The sequence below is a fragment of the Crinia signifera genome, chromosome 9 (assembly GCF_055691185.1).
Source record: "Crinia signifera chromosome 9, ASM5569118v1, whole genome shotgun sequence".
Taxonomy (NCBI): Eukaryota; Metazoa; Chordata; class Amphibia; order Anura; family Myobatrachidae; genus Crinia; species Crinia signifera.
The window spans coordinates 48,965,697-48,985,997 of NC_139225.1; the positions used below are offsets into that span (position 1 = coordinate 48,965,697).

Genomic DNA, 20,301 nt, shown 5'->3' on the forward strand with positions numbered 1-20,301 from the left:
CTGATTGTGTATAATTTGAGGCATGCTGCTGCACTCAGCGCTGTACTCTGCAGTATTAATGCTGGCTGTGCACCTATACAGGGGAGCCGAGAGAGGGGGGGAGCAGGTACTAATTACCCGGGCCCAGGCTTGCTGAAGGGGCCCCGCAGGGGCCCTGGTTCGACCCCTCCCTTCCCCCTCCGTCCCTCCCAGGTATCAACAGTAGCACACACTTCTACAGCATGTGCTGTTCTCACTGACAGCGTGAGAGGTCATGCTGAGCCTGCTGTCAGCACAGCACATGCTGTAGGTGTGTGCTGCGTCTGAGATTACAGTTTTTAGAGTTTTCTTTTACCCACCTCTAAACATTTTGGGGGTGTGGCCTAAGTGTGGGAGGTGCCCACACCACACACACACCCAAAATTTTACCGGGGTCCGGCATTCCTCTCGGCTGCCCTGAGTGTGACAGGGTTTGTGTCCAGTGTGACAGGGCCTGTGTACAGTGTGACAGGGTCTGTGTCGTGTTTACAGGGTTTGTGTCCAGTGTACAGGGTTTGTGTCCAGTGTGACAGGGTCTGTGTCCAGTGTACAGGGTTTGTGTACAGGGGTTGTGTCCAGGGGCTGTGTCCAGTGTACAGGGGCTGTGTACAGGGGCTGTGTCCAGTGTACAGGGGTTGTGTCCAGTGTACAGGAGCTGTGTACAGGGGCTGTGTCCAGTGTACAAGGGCTGTGTCCAGTGTACAGGGGCTGTGTCCAGGGGCTGTGTACAGGGCTTGTGTCCAGTGTGACAGGGCCTGTGTCCAGTGTGACAGAGGCTGTGTCCAGTGTACAGGGGTTGTGTCCAGTGTACAGGGGTTGTGTACAGGGGTTGTGTACAGGGGCTGTGTACAGGGGTTGTGTCCAGTGTCCAGGGGCTGTGTCCAGGTGCAGTGTCCAGTGTACAGGGGCTGTGTCCAGAGGCTGTGTCCATTGTCCAGGGGCTGTGTCCATTGTCCAGGGGCTGTGTCCAGTGTCCAGGGGCAGTGTTCAGTGCCCAGGGGCAGTGTCCAGTGTCCAAGGGGCTGTGTCCAGTGTCCAAGGGGCTGTGTCCAGTGTCCAAGGGGCTGTGTCCAGTGTGACAGGCTGTGTCCAGTGTAAAGTAAGAAAAATAAATAAAAGTAATAAATAAAATAAAAACACATTTTTGGAGGATGATGGAGGAGGAAATAGTGGGAGATCAGCAACCTGATAGAAGTGCTGAAGCTTCTACCACCAGTCATGACAAGGCGGATACCTCTGTATTTTTTGCTCTTTGGAGCATTTCTCTTTTTTTGGGGTAGTTTATTAAACTGCCACCCTGTCTGCCCCTGGAGTGCCGCTCTGCTTCCAAGATGTGCCAGGTTGGAGGTGTAAGGTCCACATGTATGTGATGCCCACTGCTGTCTCTTAGCTCAGTCATCCAGCTACCTCGGTATAACCTTTTGGCCCAACTACAGTAAATGAAAACAATTTTGTGAGCTGTGAAGTGATCAAAATTGACTAGAAATGAGTGGAAACTAATGTTATTGAGGTTAATAATACTTTAGGTCCAAAAACAGGCCCAAATTCTGTTATTTTAGCAATTTCGCATTTTCCCCCAAAAAATCCAGATCCAAAACCAAAACCCACAAGGGTGGTTTTGCCAAAACCAATCCAGATCCAAAACACGAAGGGAGATCCAGATCCAAAACCAAAACCCGAAAAAGTGGCAGAGGGGACGCGGTCTCATAAGAAAAACGGGAGCCCAGATATTACATATGTACCGTATGTTCAAATACAGGTTTGGGAATCATAAGGCACTAGGAGATGATTTGTTTAGTAACAGGTCTATACTTAGAACACGCAGGCATTTACTGAGGCTCGAGGAAAATAAATTCTGTACTGAATTAAGAAGAGGATTCTGAACCATGAGAGCAGTACAATTCTGGAACTCATTGACAGTGGGGGTGGTTACAGCAACTACGGTTATTGAATTTAAATCAAAACTGAATACATTTTTGGCCACTAAGGGAATCCTATAGATATGATTTACTCAAGTTAAAATAATATGTGCCTCTAATGCCGCCACCTGTCCTGCACTTCTACTGTCTAGGATGATCCAGTGTTTTTTTTAGACTTAAAATGTCTAGGACTGAACTGATCATCTTCCCACCCTCCGGCTTAAAATCCAACCATCTTTCATCCTAACAGTCTATTTATGATCAGTGCTAACCCTTCTGTGTCATTCCTGTCTGTCTTACCCTTCCCTCTAGAACAGTGGTTCCCAACCCTGGTCCTTAAGTACCCCCAACAATGCACATTTTCCAGGTCACCCAGCAGGTGCACTCGTTATTCAGGCACATTTGAAAAGATCCACAGGTGGAGCTAATTATAGCACCTGTGATTCTGTGTGGAGACCTGGAAAACATGCACTGTTGGGGGTACTTGAGGACCAGGGTTAGGAACCACTGCTCTAGAATATAGGTCCTCAAACTGCGGCCCTCCAGATGTTGTGAAACTACAAATCCCAGCATGCCTTGCCACAGTTTTGCTATAAGGGAGTGTTAAAACTGTGGCAAGGCATGCTGGGATTTGTAGTTTCACAACATCTGGAGGGCCGCAGTTTGAGGACCCATGTTCTAGAATGTAAGCTCTCACGAGCAGGGCCCTCTCTAGTCTTCCCTCCTGTTCTCACAGAACTCTTCTTGCATTTCAACTACAGCTCTCTTACTCACCTACAATCTTTACCTGCATCTATTCTCATTCACTTCCTTATATCTCAGCTGTATTGTGTACTAAGAATTGTGCTTTAATGGTGTTATGCCTAGTTCTGTGTACCCTGTACTGTTCTATATGTACGGTGCTGACTGGTGCAATCACCATGTGGCGCCACTGAATTGCTGTCTGAGTGCTGCACAACTCAGTAATTATATGTTCCCCATGTCTGTGTCCCTCATTAGAGTACATCTAATATATATCTATATATCTGTACTGTTACTGGCTACCTATCTGGCTGTGCAATCACCATGTGGCACTGCTAAATGGCTGCCTAGGTGCTGCACAGCTCATTAATTATATGTTCCCCATGTCCGTGTCCCTTATTAGAATGTGTCTTGTGCATATCTGTACGTGTGATGTATATCTGTACTGCCATTGTTGCCAGTGCCAGATTAAGGTCTAAACGGGTCTGGAGCTTAAAATTATCAAGGGCCTATTATGCGCAATCAGGGGCGTAAGTAGTACATTGTGGGCCCCATAGCAACATTTTGAAAGCCCCCACCCCCACCATTGCCATTATAATGCCTTTTGGGGGGTTAATTTAATTCAGTACATTATGAATAGCACCAGGAGGGAGCTCGCATAGCTAGTCAAATCAGCATGCTGTTATGTCAGAGAATGAAGGTACTCATGGATGTTTAGTCACAAGTACTGGCATTCTCTAACTAATGTGCCCTGCGCAGTGTTGCTTTATACCGCACTAGGGCACAAAGCAGCATTGGTGAGATAGTTTCTTCATATTTCTGCTCACATCTTACCTGGCATGCAAGCAGAAATCCTCAAGTTAGGACTTAGCATCCCCTTGATTTGAATAGCTACAGGGATGTCTCTCAGGGTGCTGTGAGAGAGAATGATGGAGAGAGAGAGAAAGAACGAAGAGTACGATTGATAGTCAGACAGAGAAAGGGAGAGACGTGGACTGAGAGAGGGTCCCAGGGAGAGAAAGGGTAGAGAGAGGTAGTGATAGAGGGTGCCAGGGAGACAAAGGAAAGAGAGAGGTAGTAAGAGAGGGCGCCAGGGAGAGAAAGCGAAGAGAGAGGTAGTGAGAGAGGGTGCCAGTGAGAGAAAGTGAAGAGAGAGGGAGTGAGAGACGGTGCCAGCGAGAAAAAGCGAAGAGAGAGGGTGCCAGGGAGAGAAAGCGAAGAGAGAGGTAGTAAGAGAGGGTGCCAGGGAGAGAAAGCGAAGAAAGAGGTAGTGAGAGAGGGTGCCAGTGAGAGAAAGTGAAGAGAGAGGGAGTGAGAGAGGGTGCCAGCGAGAGAAAGCGAAGAGAGAGGTAGTAAAAGAGGGTGCCAGGGAGAGAAAGGGGAGAGAGAGGTAGTGAGAGAGGGTGCCAGGGAGACAAAGGAAAGGGAGAGGTAGTAAGAGAGGGTGCCAGGGAGAGAAAGCGAAGAGAGAGGTAGTGAGAGAGGGTGCCAGTGAGAGAAAGTGAAGAGAGAGGGAGTGAGAGAGGGTGCCAGCGAGAAAAAGCGAAGAGAGAGGGTGCCAGGGAGAGAAAGCGAAGAGAGAGGTAGTAAGAGAGGGTGCCAGGGAGAGAAAGCGAAGAGAGAGGTAGTGAGAGAGGGTGCCAGTGAGAGAAAGTGAAGAGAGAGGGAGTGAGAGAGGGTGCCAGCGAGAGAAAGCGAAGAGAGAGGTAGTAAAAGAGGGTGCCAGGGAGAGAAAGGGGTAGAGATGGATTGAGGGATGGAGCCAGGGGGAGAAAGGGGTAGAGATGGAGTGAGAGATGGTGCCAGGGAGAGAAAGGGGTAGAGACGGAGTGAGAGATGGTGCCAGGGAGAGAAAGGGGTAGAGACAGAGTGTGAGAGAGGGTGCCAAGGAGAGAAAGGGGGAGAAGAGGTTGTCAGGGAGTGACAGAGAGTGTCAGGAGGGGGGTAGAAGATGAGAGGGGGAGGGTGTTCAGGGTTAAGGATGAGGGGGTAGAGGATGAGAGTGTGAGAAGAGGGTAGGAGGGGAGTAGAGGATGGCTGGAGTGGTAGAGGATGAGAGGGGGGGTAGATGATGAGAGGGGGTGGTAGAGGACAGGGAGGCTCTGCTCACAGTCCAAGTAGCAGGACATGTACCTCTAACAGCACAGGGCTCCCATCTCCAGGTGCCGGCTTTTCAGCTCCTGATCCCCAGCACCAGCAGCCCAAAACTGCTTGTCCCTGGCATCCCAGGGCTCCCATCTCTGGCGCTGGGTCTTCATCAATGTTTCCTGGCAGTTCAAAACTCCCTCTCCTTTTTTAAGGCAGGGTGCTGACCACCGGGCATGGCACTTTTTTCAATTGGGAGGGCACATTTTGTATTAGAAATTTACATTAGAAACAACAACACAAATAATATATATAAAAAATTGCATATTGCACTAGATTACGACAATTAAACGTGGTCATACTCTGCTATGCCCATTAGATATTCTGTCATAATGACATTATACTGTACCACACACCATAATACCCACTACACATGAAGGCACACACCGAAAGATCTCAGTGGCATGCACAGTGCCACACACAAATAGGGCAGGGTGCATTTTGAAGTTTTAAAAATGGACAGGGTGTGGCACCCTGGAAAAGAAGGTTAGAAGGAACACTATGGACCAGCCTGGTATCAGATTGAAGGCCCAATTGAAGCAATTTGGGTTCGACTGAGATCAACCTCGAGCTTATGTGATGCCGGAGGAGGAACTAGCAGCCTTTGGAACTGGGTGGGGATCGGAATTAGAGGGTCCCATGTTATCCTATGGGGAAAATGTTCCAGTTTTTCCTGGCGGTATCTCTGGTTCCTGGGGGTCTAGCGGCGTGGGGTTGGGCCTATTTGGAGAGTGGGCCTGGAGCTATAGCTCCATCAGACTCATTGTTAATCCGGCCCTGATTGTTGCCTGTTTCTTGTACTGTTAACTCTTTGTATTAAAGTATGTGCTTTGCTATTTTTAATGTCTGTAAAGCGAAGCGCCTTGAGTCCTTTTGGAGAAAGTGCGCTATATAAATAAAACTTACTTACTCCTAGTGCTAGCTCCCTTATGGCTTTCACAACAGACATACTGTATGTATATATATATTTATATATATATATATATATATATATATATATATATATATATATATATATATATATACATATATATATACACTGGGCCAAATGTAATAGGGTGAGAGTTTCAGAAAATGAGAGATTTTGGGAGAGTTTTCCCATGTATTTTAAAGCAGCAATCAATTACACTGCAAAACCAGGTTGATTTTGCCATGTAATTGATTGCTGCTTTAAAAAACATGGGAAAACTCTCCCAAAATCTCTCATTTTCTGAAACTCTCACCCTATTACATTTGGCCCACGGGGTGAGATTTAATAGGATGAGAGATTCAGAAAGGGAGAGATTTGGTAAGAATTCTCCAGTTATTTTAAAGCAGCAATCAGAGGCGTAACTAGACCTTTGTGGGCCCCATAGCAAACTTCTGAATGGGCCCCCCATGTGCTCTGTAGGGGGGGGGGGGGTTGGGGGAATTGAGGTGATGGGGATCAGAACAGCAAATAGGGAGCAAGGCATGACAGTTTATATTTGTGTACATTATATACAGTATATTATACAAACCAATATAGTGGGTGTAGTTCAGTTGCAACTGCCACTTGCATGTAGGATCATTTTTTTATGGCTACATAGGCTCAATAATAGTAGTAGTAATAGGGGTACTGATGGTAGCAGTGATAGCGGCAGTGATCATGGTAGTTATGAGGGTAGTAATGGGTAATGATGGCGGCAGTGATCATGGTAGTGATGGGGGTTGTGATGAGGGTAGTAATGGGGTAGTGTTGGCATCAGTGATAGTGGCAGAGATGGGGTAGTGATTGGGGCAGTGATAGCAGCAATAAAATGGCAGAGACCGAGGTAGTGATAGTGGCAGTGAGGATGGTAGTGACAGGGGCAGTGATGGAGGCAGTGATAGTGGCAGTGAGGATGGTAGTGACAGGGACAGTAATAGTGGCAGTGATGGAGGCAGTGCTATGGCAGTGAGGATGGTAGTGACAGGGGCAGTGATATGGCAGTGAGGATGGTAGTGACAGGGGCAGTAATAGTGGCAGTGATGGACGCAGTGATATGGAAGTGAGGATTGTAATGACAGGAGCAGTGATGTCGGCAGAAATCTAAAGTAAAGGATACATATCATCACTGTTGCGTTGGGCTGGTGTCCTGGCAGTGTACTTACACAGAGGTAGGCGGGAGGTTTTATGCATATTCCATAGTGTAGCTGAGCCTACAGTAGCGGTGCCGGCGCTGCACGGATGACGGAAGTGACACTTTAGTATGAGGGGGATATATATCATCACCCCTGCACTGGCTGGTGTCCCGGCAGTGTAGTTATGCGGAGGTACGCGGGAAGAGGAAGCCGCGTCTTATGCATATTCCATCAGTGTAGCTGAGCCTGCAGTAGCTGCCGGGGCTGCGCGGATGACGGAAGTGGCACTGTAGTATAAGGGGGATACATATCATCACCCCTGCGCTGGCTGGTGTCCCGGCAGTGTAGTTATGCGGAGGTACGCGGGAAGAGGAAACCGCGTCTTATGCATATTCCATCAGTGTAGCTGAGCCTGCAGTAGCTGCCGGGGCTGCGCGGATGACGGAAGTGGCACTGTATAAGCATGAACAGTCAGTGTCCGTCATCTACAGTACGCAGCCCCACTCCACTACTGCAGGCTCAGCTACACTGATAATTCTGCAGAAGACGCGGCTTCCTCCTCCTGTTTTCCTCTGAGTTTGTAAAGTGTGGGGCGTGAATGATTACAATTAAAAATGAGGAACAGTTTTTGTAGAGGGTGCAGGGGATGGTCTGTGGGATCCTCGGGCCCCCCCCACCGTGCCGGGCCCCATAGCAGCTGCATCCCCTGCACCCTCTATAGTTACGCCACTGGCAGCAATCATTTACACTGCAAAACCAGTTTGATTTAGAAGTGTAAATGATTGCAGCTTTAAAAAAAAAACTGGAGAGTTCTTCCCAAATCTCTCACTTTCTGAATCTCTCATCCTATTAAATCTCACTCATGGTTTCACCCCAGACACTGAATAATTCCAGTAACCAAATATTAAAACCACATCTTAGTAAAATTCAGAGATCTTGGTTACATATAATTGCGTAGACATGGTTAAGCCCCAGAGCCATTTGTCAAGTCTTCTCTGAGTATTGGGGGCCCTTATTGCTATCTATGTGCTGGGTATGGTACCCCAAAAATCAGAATATGCTAGAAAACCCAGAGCAGCTGCCGAGTTTGCACGTTTCGTATTTTCAGTTTTTCATATTTGGCTGTCGAGTTTACTGACAAATGCGGCTTACCATGAAGCATCACGCGGATCAGTCAGACACGAGCGATGCTTCTAGGTGTATAAATAAAAAAAATCAGCGCTCACCCACAAGAGCATAATCAGCCAGGGACCCACATGATGGTACTTGTTGTTCTACAAATACCACTATGCTGGGGAGTCTTGGTGGTACCCGCAGTACTCCTGTAAAAGACAATATTACTTTTTACAACAAAGGTAAAAAAAGGAATCTCCACGGTACCCACGATCAAGGGGTACCAGAAATAGAACCACGCTTCAGCCATGGCTTTGGGTGCTAAGAGAGGGGGGACCCCTTAATTGGGGGGGGGGGGGTCACTCTTCACTAGCCAAGAATCCCTGTCAGGGCTGACTTACTTAAGGGGGCTAATGCATGACACGGAGACCAGTATAAGCTCTGAAATATGGCATTACCTCCCTGCCTAGGCGACCCTTGTGCTTGTTTAAAAAAATCAGTTGGTAAGGGGCAGTATTATTTTCTCAATTGTTTTGTAATCGTGTCTAGTCCCACCCCCAAATTCATATTGTAATTCAGGGGTGGACAACAGGTGGCCTGCGGGCCACGTGCAGCGCTCAGCTCCTGACTGGCCCGCCATTCGGCAAGCTGTATGTGTGTCCAATGGCAGCTGTGTGTTTGTGCGCGCGCACGTGACATAGCCCTGTGTAGCCACCGCTTAGCGTGGAAGCGTGGCAGGCGCAGCCCAGCTCATTCGTAAAAGGCTGCAGGACTACGCCGCACACACAGCCGCCATCAGAAACACATACAGCAGCACCGAGCCTACTGCCCCCCACATGTCTCTACAGCCGCTGTGCAGCAGTTGATGATGGGTGAGTCGCTGTGACTGCATGGGGTTGCAATCGGCACCATTTCCCAAGGCTGGCACAAAGGTGTTTGGAATATCTAAAGAGGAGCAGGTGTGTGGCATTACTAATGGGGGCAGGTGTGTGGAATAACTAAGGGGGAGCTGGTGTGTGGAAATGTGAGGGGCATGTGTGGCTTTACTAATGGGGGCAGTTGTGTGGAATTACTAATAAGGGGCAGGTGTGTGGAATTACTAATGTAAGCGGCAAGTATAAGGGACCTACTATTGCGCTGCATGATGTGTAAAAGGGGTATATGGTGTGCTATAATACATTCAAAGACACACCACCTTTTGCGTGACCACACCCCCTATTTCTGGAGTGCAGCCCTCGTATATCTGCTGGAAGTATTAAGTGGCCCCCCAGCTGAAATAATTGCCCACCCCTGGTTTAAATCGCTGGTATGTACAGTTCTCTCATACAAAAGACTTAAGATGTCAGTAAGTTTGATTACTGGTTCAATAAAAAGCTGTCCGGCATTTATGGGCTACATGCAAAAGCATTCCCCCACATGCAAAAACATGTATGTATTTATACCCTTTACATTGCAACATGCTTTGTCCAGGTACAAGTTACTTTCTTGTTTTATCGCAAGTCAGAATTAGGACCACTGCTATAAATAATAAGAAACATCTGCACATTTATCTCTACAGCAGCAGGTGAACAAGATAGTGTATGGGCACATCATTACTATAGTCAGAGCGCTGGTCATTTTAAAATGACCTATGTTGTGCATACAGCCAGACAATTCAGTGTTTTTACCAGGTGGAATGGCAAAGGTGGGTGGGTCTTGGAATGCTGTTAATTATATCCTCAGTAGTGTCTTCATAGGAAGACACCACTGGGATCCACATATGCTGCCATATCCACCTTTGCATTGGAGCCGATCTAGCACTGCAATCCCTCAAGTGTGAGGGTATTGCCAACACCGACCCGGGACCACCAAGTGTGAGGGTATAATTAACAGCATTCCAAGACCCAACCACCTTTGCCATTCCATCTGGCCATCTTCCATCCATACACACTTCGGAGGATAGGGGTGTGCACTGCTATCCCCCCTTAACCACCAGGTCTGGGGATCCGGACACCAGACATCTTGCAATAAAGGGGTGTGCCATTCCCCCCGTGGCCCTAAAGTTACAGGGCACCAGGATACACCATTCGCAAACAACATTATTGGGTTCAGAAGGAACGGACTCCCACGCAAGAACTACATCTACAGCAATCTAATGTGGAACCAGTGGGTGAATATTTACTCATAATATATATGTGTCATTTTCAAAATTTACAGTCCTTAATTATTTTTCATGTTTACATATTGATTTCAATTTGATTAAAATGTGCTATTATTTTAATTACTGGTGTATAGCGCTGTCACCCATTATTGTTTTTTCCTCTTTCTGACTGGGAAAGTTACTACCCCCAATAATTGTGGAAGCAGCTAGCTGGCACAACAGCACATCGCAAAGCCCCCTCTAAATATCACTTGATATACTTTTCATTGGCAACCACCATTCTGTCACTTATGGCAGCAGCTGCGATTCACTCTATGCCTGCCCTAGTCCTCGAGAGCTACCAACAGTGCATGTTTTGCAGGTCTCCTCACAGAATCACAAGTGAGCTAATTAGCTCCATCTGTGTATCTTTTAAAATGTGTCAGTGATTAATGAGTGCAGCTGTGCAGCAGCTAGGTTGTCTGGAAAATGTGAACTGTTGGTAGCTCTCGAGGGCTAGGGTTGGCTACCTAGAGTCTATGCAGTCCTAGAAAAACCTATGGAGTATGGTCTTGCACTAAAACAGGCCCATTATAATCCCATTTCTTCTAAATATTTCATAATGTAGCAGGCATTACTCAGAGATTACAAATGTGGGTACTTGTGAGTTATCTGGACGCCCGATTTTTTGATTGTATGCCTTAAGTTAAGGCATACAATCAGATGCGATGCGATGCGATATCGCATCGCATCGCATGCGACCATCGGATGCGATGACCCGATTTTTCCATAGGAATCAATGTTAAAATGGACTGAGTCCATTTTAACATGGAATTCAATTGGAAAAAGGGGTCCTTTTCATACCCCTACTATCCAAGTGGGCATGGAGTTGGATATAAACCTGTGGCGAGCGTAGCGAGCCACCGAGCCCGAAGCGTGGCGAGCGAAGCGAGCCCCGCGAGGGGACGGTATTCCGTGTCCCCTCGCGGGGCTCGCTACGCTCGCCACGCTTCGGGCTCGGTGGCTCGCTACGCTCGCCACAGGTTTATATCCAACTCCATGCCCACTTGGATAGTAGGGGTATGAAAAGGACCCCTTTTTCCCATTGAATTCCATGTTAAAATGGACTCAGTCCATTTTAACATTGATTCCTATGGAAAAATCGGGTCATCGCATCGCATCGCATCCGATGGTCGCATGCGATGCGATGCGATGTCCCGATCCGACCCGATTTAGAAATCGGGCGTCCGGATAACTCACAAGTACCCAAATGTGTCCTCTCACATCCTTGCCCTGATGCTTAATGTTACGGCGTAGCGCGTTGTAGCGGGAACGTGCCCATGCTACCCATACAACATATGCCTCTGAAGCAATGCTCCCTCTACCATCAATTGCATGGGGCATCGAGCAGAGGATAAGATCAGGGATAGCAGGAAACTAAACTGCCGCTACCCATAGGTTTTTCATTTATTAATGACATCTGTGTGTGCATATTAATATAATACAGGGTTGTCGACCCTCCCGGAATTACCGGGAGGATCCCGAAAATCGGGTCCTCCTCCCGGCCCCCCGGATTCCGGGGGACCCCCAAGCCACCCCCCGATTGCGGCGTCTTCCCCATACCTTTTGGATTTGAAATCGTCAATCAGCGGGTCTCAGAGGAGGGGGCGGAGCTAAAAATCGCGTCATTTTAATGATGTAAAGCTCAAGCCCCGCCCCCCGAACTGCAGCTGGAAGTCTCCTCTCCGGGCTTCTCCCGGAGAGGAGACAGAAAAAGTCGGCAACCCTGATATAATCTTTATGCTATTAATGATGTGTGTATGCTAAGATTATCCAGGTATGAACAGTATATTCATGTTATCTCTGGGTTACCTATTGTATGGTTGTGTGTGCATTAGGTTTATCTATGGTGTGTTTATGTTAAGTTGCTATCATAAACACACACACACACACACACACTGAGATAACACTAATAACACAACAATATAACATACAGTATAAATCTCCAAGACATCTCTCCTGAATCTCTCTCTTGTCTTCTGTCCCAGCCCTGATCGTAGATCTCATGACGGAATAGATGATCTAGGTCCTTGATGGCTAATCTTGACACTCCAGCTGTTGTTGAACTACACATCCCTAGCAAGCCTTAAGGTGCCCACAGACACATCGATCCCGGCATGCGTTCTGTGCTTAACTAGCACACATAGCATCGCATCGTATGCCTTGTGCATGCGATGTGCATGCGATGCGATGCTATGCGATTAAAAGCTAGTACAAAAAGTATGTGCAGCACATACTTTTTGTACTGTGCGATGAGGTGCCGCGGGAGTGCGCACCCCATCGCATAGCATCGCACCGCCAGGATCGGTGCGTGTGTGGACACCATAAGGAATTTGGTTCTACTACTGTAGGTCAGGGGTAGCCAACTCCAGTCCTTGAGAGCTACCAACAGTTCACATTTTCCAGCTCACCTCAGAGGTACACAGGTGTGCTCATTACTGACTAACACATTTTAAAAGATCCACAGGTGGAGCTAATTACTTCACTTGTGATTCTGTGAGGAGACATGGAAAACATTGACGGTTGGTAGCTCTCGAGGACTGGTGGAGAGCTCCTTCCGAATGGGGTGTGCAAGCATCTTGTGCGCATGCGCCCCCTTCCGTTGGATGGCGGAGGCTGGCTATTCTATCGCCAGCAGCTGGCTATATGAGAGGCGCTCCATCTGTACCTTATTAGGGTTCTGCTGGGAGTACTAGCTGCACAGCTTCTTGCTGGGACTTTCCCTGTCAGTGTGCAATCTCTCTCTCTCTCTCTGAGGATCAGTCTCATCATGGTACTCATAACCTGGACTTTGCTCTGGACGGTGCCATGCCCACGTGGTTCCGTCCACTTAGCCATATTTGTCCTGCTTCCCAAGACTCACACGGTGACATGCAGACAGCCCCAAATGTGGGAATCCTTCTGGTTCACTTCCAATCATGCTGCTGCTGCCTTTACCCTGTGATCTCTCTCACTCTCTGAAGTTGCTGGCTCCTATGTTGCGATGCAGAAACTGATCCCCTCTCTCCATAGCAACTCTGGACTTCTCTTGCCCTTCATAACAGCACCTATATGCTGCTGCATCATGCCTGGGACCATGGAGGCTGTCCACAGTCCCCGGCCTGACTTCTCATTCCTGGAACTAGGCTGTTTCCATGTTGTATCATCAGTGTCCTCATGTCCTCAAGTTTAATATCCCCAGCAAAAATAATTGTTATATTTGGGCCTTGCTAATTCAGTTTCTCAGAGGGCAATGTGTGAAAGACACCGCAGCTTCAAGGAAGAAAAACCCAATACAAACAAATGGGGAGGCAGTGATTGGCTGAGAGCTCTCTCAGCCAATCAGCAATTGGCTGAGAGAGCTCTCAACCAATTACTGGCTCCTCATTCTTTGTATTGGGTTTTTCTTCCTTGCAGCTGCCTGGTCCTCCTGCCCAGCACATGAGCTGTTCCCCTCGCCGGTTCACCGGCGTCCCCCCGCCCGCTGCCTATGTGTCCGCTGCCCCTGCCAGCCTCTCCCCATGCCTGGCTCACCAGCGTCCCCCGCCTGCTGACTATTTGTCAGCTCACCCTGCCCTGCTGTTCCCTGCAGCTCCCCAGCGTCCCCCACCGGGCTCTCCCCCTGCAGCTCCCCGGGGACTTCATATGATAAATCCATGCGATATATCATATGCAACATTTGGCACATCAAGTGCCTAATCGTGTGTTCCCCTCCCAGGGAGCTGCAGGGGAAATCAAGTCTGACTTGTCCCCAGTACAAGTTGGTCTAATGTATGGGGGCCTTTAGTTGCGCTCACCATGCTGTCTGGGTCCGGCCAGTCGGGATCCCGACGTCAGGATAATGACTCTCAGGATCTCGACTGTCGGACTAGCCACACACACACACAGATTTATCTTCAGATCTGGCTTGTTAGAACAAAAACATGGTTATGGATAAGAGCAAATGCCAGTTGACCATTTTCTGGAAAACTGACAAACTGTCACTCATCCATAACAATGTTTTTGTTCCAACCAGCCAGATCTGAAGATAAATCGGTACTTATATGTTAGTTGGGCGCCCACTAAGCTATTTGCTTAGTTTTCCGCGTCCGCTCGCCACGCTTCGGGCTCGGTGGCTCGCTGCGCTCGCCACACTACATAAACTAAACTCTGTGCCGACATGGATAGTGGGGGTATGAGCATACTAACTATAGTGGGCGCCCAACTAACATATAAGTACTGATAAATCTTACTAGTGTATGGGCACCTTAACAGTACTGTAGCTGTACAATCTGTTCCATGTGAGGTTATGTTAGTTTTCATTTCCTCGCTGCACACAGCAATTAGTGATTTCCCTTACAGCAGGTTAGTAAAGGCACATAGACACAGGGTGATTTCTGCTAGCCTGCATGCTGAGTGATGCAGGCTCAGGAAATCACCTCTGTGCTTCCCAGTGGCTAGATTGCACATACACAAGTAGAAACAGAGGCGGAACTAGTGAGTTGTGGGCCCAGGTGCAAAAACATGCTTTGCCCCAACAACACACAAAAAGCCTGCATTTCCCCTGACACCACCAGAAAAACAGGCAGGTAACACCAAACAAGTGTCAGGAGATCTTCCAGGGTGGAAATTTGGCATGCCACCAAAATGGTGGATGGGCCCATAGAAATGTTGTCAGGGCCACAGGGAATGGAGGCATTTCCCTGCCTGCTTGGGGCGGGCAGATGACATCAGCGCATGCTCCCAATTTGGACAACAACGTGCAGCAGAAAAGTAAGCCCTGCGCTACCTTTCTGTTGCAAAGAGGAAAAGTCATTTGATGGTGAGCACCCATCGAAGGATTTTTCCTCTCAGCGGGTACTTGCGAGCGAATGTGTAAGCGACGTTTCATGGGAGCGCCCTCCAAAAAGTATATACACGTCTGCTTGCAGCATAGTAAGGGGATCCGGCCGGCCTAGAATAGATCAAATTTGCATTCGATCTATTCAATTTTATTTTTTTCGCTGACCTTCAGAAAAAATGTAAAATGTCATAAAAGACGTGGATCCGCAAAAAAAAGGCAGCTAATTCACAAATGTAACGCCTGTTTCCTCAAATGCAGGTTCAGCTTTTTAAAGAGCCGAATCTGCAGCGGTGAGTCCCAGCCAATGATCCTGGCCGATCTTTCTGAGTATTGGAAATATCGCCCAACCTTGAATTCCCCATAGTCTGATTCTTTCATTTTATTTATTTTTTTGCTTCAATTTTGCTGCTTTCAGCATCAGGTTTCTTAGCAACCTCCGATTGCACTGAGGGACTCTGCTGAGGCATTGGTCCTTATTCTAGTTCACTCTTTCTGACAAAATCCTTCTCAGATGGACAAAACCATGTGCAATGCAGGGGGCAGATGTAAAATGAGCAGAGAGAATTAGATTTGCTTGAGTTATTTTGTATCTGTGCAGGGTAAATACTGTCAGCTTTATTTTTACACTTTAAAGTAAAACCCCACCCAAATCTTATTCTCTCTGCACATGTTAAATCTGCTTCACCTGCAGTGCACATGGTTTTGTCCATCTAAGAAGGATTTTGTCAGAAAGAGTGAACTAGAATAAGGCCCATTGAGAGGAAAAAGAACTGAATATATCTGTTGCTGCACAAAACACACCTTTGAACTGTGCTGACATAATTACACTGCAGGCCGTCAGAAAGTGCTTAAAAACCCAATGTAAGCAATCTACTGCATAATACATTTTTTCAAATGTCTCTTTAACTATAAATCTATTTGTTTTTACATATACAACTAATTGTTTTACTAGAGTGATCCTTATACTGCCATGTTTAGTTTCCACCAAGAGTAATTGTGAGCACTTTTGTGGGCCCCACAATTGGAGCTCTACTGAAAACACCACTGTAGGGCACCCAAAGGGGACACTATGGGCGGTATTCAATGTGAATACTGGCAACGTGCAGCGAATCCTGTTTAGGATTCGCTGCACATTCGCCACTGCTCGCTGCGTTCCGGAGCCTCGCTGGCTCCGGTATTCAACGAGTCAGGGGCTCTCTGCCCCTGACTGGCGAATTTGAGCTCCTGCGGCGGATGCCGCAGGGAGCCTGAGGACGGTGGCAGGCAGGGAGATGGAAGTCTCCCTGCCTGCCCCAAAACGTTTGTTGGGGGGAGGTGGGCTCCCCGGGAGCCAGGCAGCACAGGCTGCCCCCCGGGGGTGGCAGCAGGGGACCGGGTATATTCACTACACCCAATCATGCATATGTAATGATCGGGTGAAGTGAATATATGAATATCTAATGAGCGGCTCGGCTCCGGCCCCCTGCTGGCTGGTCTGTGTAAAAAAAAAATATATATATATTTTTTTTTAAATTAAATATTTATTCATGTGCTTACAGCACATGAATAAAAATAGCATGCCCCTCCTCAGAATAAAATTCCAGATTTTTTGACACCAATTGTAAAAAACAAAACACTTTATTTTAAAAGTTCACCTTCCACTTCACCATAAAAAGATAGCGATTGCTACTCGGTGAATCATGGCGAAAAAAACCTTGAAATGTATTCGCCATCTGGTCATTGAATAGGGTGATTCACCATTTTAGTCAAAAATTCGCCTTACAGCACAAAATCGCCATAAAAACATGGCGATCAGCCTCATGCCATTTACATCCTCCCTGAAATTCCCAATGCAAAAAAGTATGAAAAGGATTTAATGCCATTTTATCACCCTATTCAAAACACTGTTAATTAAAGATTTCTCACTCTATTATCAGAAAAATATATAAATAAAACCGCCATTTAATGTCATCCTATTTATAATGATTAAATACCCAATAGAGATGGTCATCAGCCATTGATGTTTAGTCTCAATTGATTGTCTGTGACCGATGGTAAGCCTTATCACTATTATATACCTCCCAACTGTGGGAACGTCACGGTTTTTGGGGACGTTCCCGCGGCCGACAGTGTCCTGCTGCAGGAGGGGGGGGGCAGTTGGAAGTACCCCCAAATCGACAGAATAGATGATGTGCGCATGCGCTGCACCCTCATTTACATACTTCACCCCCCCTTTGTGTCCTCATTTACATACGCCGCACCCCCTATTATACTGTTGATAAAGTTGGGAGGTATTCTATTATTCGAAGAGAACCAGCATTTTTTTCCCCATTAGCTGCTGCTGCACAAATGCTATCATCCACATTCCAGCTGGCTGTGTGTCATAGCCGACCGTAAAGCCCCATACACACGGGGGAGATATATTGCTCAGCAATATATTGCTAGCAATATATTACTGAGCAATAAATTGCTCAGTGTCACCTTTTCATCAACGACCAGAGATGGTCGCTGATGAAAAGGAACCTCAGCCGGCAGTGCCACAGAGGTAATCAGCTGGTCGCAGGAGCAAGCTCCTGCGACTAGCGATTAGAATGGGGCAGAAAACGGGAGCGCGCATCCGGCGATTTATCGCCGGGCACACTCCCGTCACTGGCAATATGGTCCCCAGCGACCATATTCCCAGCGATTTCAGCCCCTATAGCCCCCGTGTGTACACAGCACTAGGTATTGCATGCGACTGCATGAGTGCGCAGCCGCAGACTGGTCGTGCACACTGAATGATCCAGCCAATATGCTGTTCTGATTCAACCAGAAACATCTTAATGGTCAAGATTTCTCCAGTAAGTATCAAACTTAACACTCAGTTGTATATATGCACACATTTCCTCAGAACTTCAAGTAGGGCAAGAAAAAGTTTTATTACTGAAGGTGAATAGGTTAATTGTGTATATTCATAGCCTAAAATAAAATATTATTGCCTTTTTCCTTTGGAATCGTAATAAAACAATAACATTCATGACGTCAAAGAAGAATACAGCAATTTCCTTACAGTAAAATGCTGTTTTTTGGTTGCTCTGCATGTTTACGACTTTCCTTGCTCTAGTCTAGTGACATGTCTGCGCTGAGCCATATGGAAAACCTGTGTCAAAGGGAGGGAGCCGGAGGTTTCTCTAAGGTGAAAGGGTCCTTTGTGTTTCCGGCGACATTACTCCTCCCATAATACACATGATGCACACACAAGTCACACAAACTGTATATGAGAAGGACACAGTGTATATTGCCGTAATACTATACCTGATGAGCGGCCCAAGCTGCAACAAGTGCATCAGAAGTACCAGGGGTCGGTCCCTGCCAAGATCCCGGTGTATGAAAGTCAGTGTGAGCTGCACCATGATGGAAGGAACCAGCATGAAGACGATAGTCAGAGACATCCAGACGGTGTCCTCCGTGTGACTGTACTGCGCTGTTACCACACAAGCAGCCACAGTCTCTGCACAGAACAGCAGGGTTGAGGTTAGGATGCTGATAGGGGGGTGAGTCCAGGACCTGACCGGCACGTACACCCCATTCTCTAGCAGAAGCTGTGGCGACTGCTGAGCCTCGCACACCTGATCCATCCTGGCAGTGCCCCCTCGGGGAGTAGGCTCAGGCAGGCATGCGGCGACTGGTAGCACAGGACTCCTCTTCTTCCTCGGTTTTTGTTTTGAAGACACGTAGTCAGATGATGAGAGCGCAGTAATCTTATTGTGCTAAGCAAGATAAACGCTGGCTGTGCCACTACATACCACTTACTGCTGCCAGCACCGCACACCACTTACTGCTGCCAGCTGTTAGGGATACATTTACTGGTGGTGGTGGTATTACAGTGCCAGGGTATAGAAGCTGGGTATGTCCCAGGTCAGGGCAGGCTACAGAATTCAGACCAGGTAATAGATCTGTCCTGACGTGCCCTCTCCCCTCCACCCCAGACCTGATCAGCCTGAATTACCTGTGGCTGATTTATCAGTCATGATGTAGATAGACACTAGCCTCACGCCTGGCTTGTTATCTGTCTCTCCGGCTGTCGCTACTTTCTCTCTCTACTACAGACTGCAGTCAGTGTGATCGCCAGCAGCAGGTGTGTCCCTCCGCTCTGCTGGGTCCTAGCTCCCGCCTGCTAACTGGTTCATACAAAGACTGTCACTGTAATACAGGTTTAGGCCAGGGTACAGGCCACAGGCATTTGTATACACGTAAATGCTTATGTAAAGCAACACATAATATATATTTTTTAAACAAATATTGCAACTGTGTGTATCCATCTGTAGCAGATTAGTTGTAAGAAGTTACCATTCATGACCTTTATAAATGTAAAGAGAACATGTAAAGTTTGTTTCTAAAAATGTTTGCACACACAGTATTGGTATATTTATACGTACAGACACAGCATAGTGTATTGCTTGGTGCACACCCCTTCTCTGCATGGGACTTGTTTCTGCATGCACTGGTGACTACAAAACCACATGATTCCTCCTTTAATCAACTTGTGAGCAGCTTTTTGTCATGTGAAACATAGAATTTGACGGCAGATAAGAACCACTTGGCCCATCTAGTCTGCCCCTTTTTTAAACATGTTACATCAAACCATATTTAATCCTTATTTTTTTTAAGGATATCAATATGCCTATCCCAAGCATGTTTATATGTGGTTTAGTAAGTGTATTGTGTGAAAGACATACTTATTTTACTGTGTTTTTAGTAAATCGACTGATTATTTGTGTCTACATGCCCGTGTTTTATGCAGATTATTTAATGTTTTATCATTATTAACATTGTTTCCTCCCAACACTAGAACAGGGTTGCCGACCCTCCCGGAATTCCCGAGAGTCTCCCGAAAATCGGGTCCCCCTCCCGGCCCCCCGGAAGGGTGGGCAACCCTCCCGGAATCTGGGGGACCCCCCTGAACCTACCGAATCGCGGCATGTAAATGCCGCAATCCGCGGGTCTCAGAGGAGGGGGCGGAGCTAAAATGGCACAATCGCGTCATTTTAGCCCCGCCCCCTCCATGGATATCAGTAATTTCTACTATTTCCCGTAGTGGGGGGCGGGGCTTAATGATGTCACCGTCAAGCTCCGCCCCCCGATCGGGTAAGGAAAGTCTCCTCTCCGGGCTTCTCCCGGAGAGGAGCATTAAAAAGTCGGCAACCCTGCACTAGAACCATGGCTTTAATTGTTGTGCTATCTGCATAAAATTAGAATATTATTCATGTGTGTGCATACACTGGGATGCAGTTCAAATCCCGGCAGTCGGGATTTTGAACACCGGGATTCCGACCGCCGGGATT

General features: G+C 47.4%; 1 protein-coding gene across 1 annotated transcript in view; it reads right to left on the bottom strand.

Annotated features, from left to right (window-relative positions):
* Window positions 1–19,113, bottom strand: part of LOC146035536 (endoplasmic reticulum membrane adapter protein XK-like) — a 31,632-nt gene extending 12,519 nt beyond the window's left edge. Inside the window, exon 1 of the mRNA XM_083159043.1 lies at window positions 18,272–19,113. Coding sequence (XP_083015169.1) covers window positions 18,272–18,594 — 323 coding nt within the window. The 5' untranslated portion in view covers window positions 18,595–19,113. The remainder of the gene's footprint in view (window positions 1–18,271) is intronic.
* Between the last annotated feature and the right edge of the window lie 1,188 nt (window positions 19,114–20,301).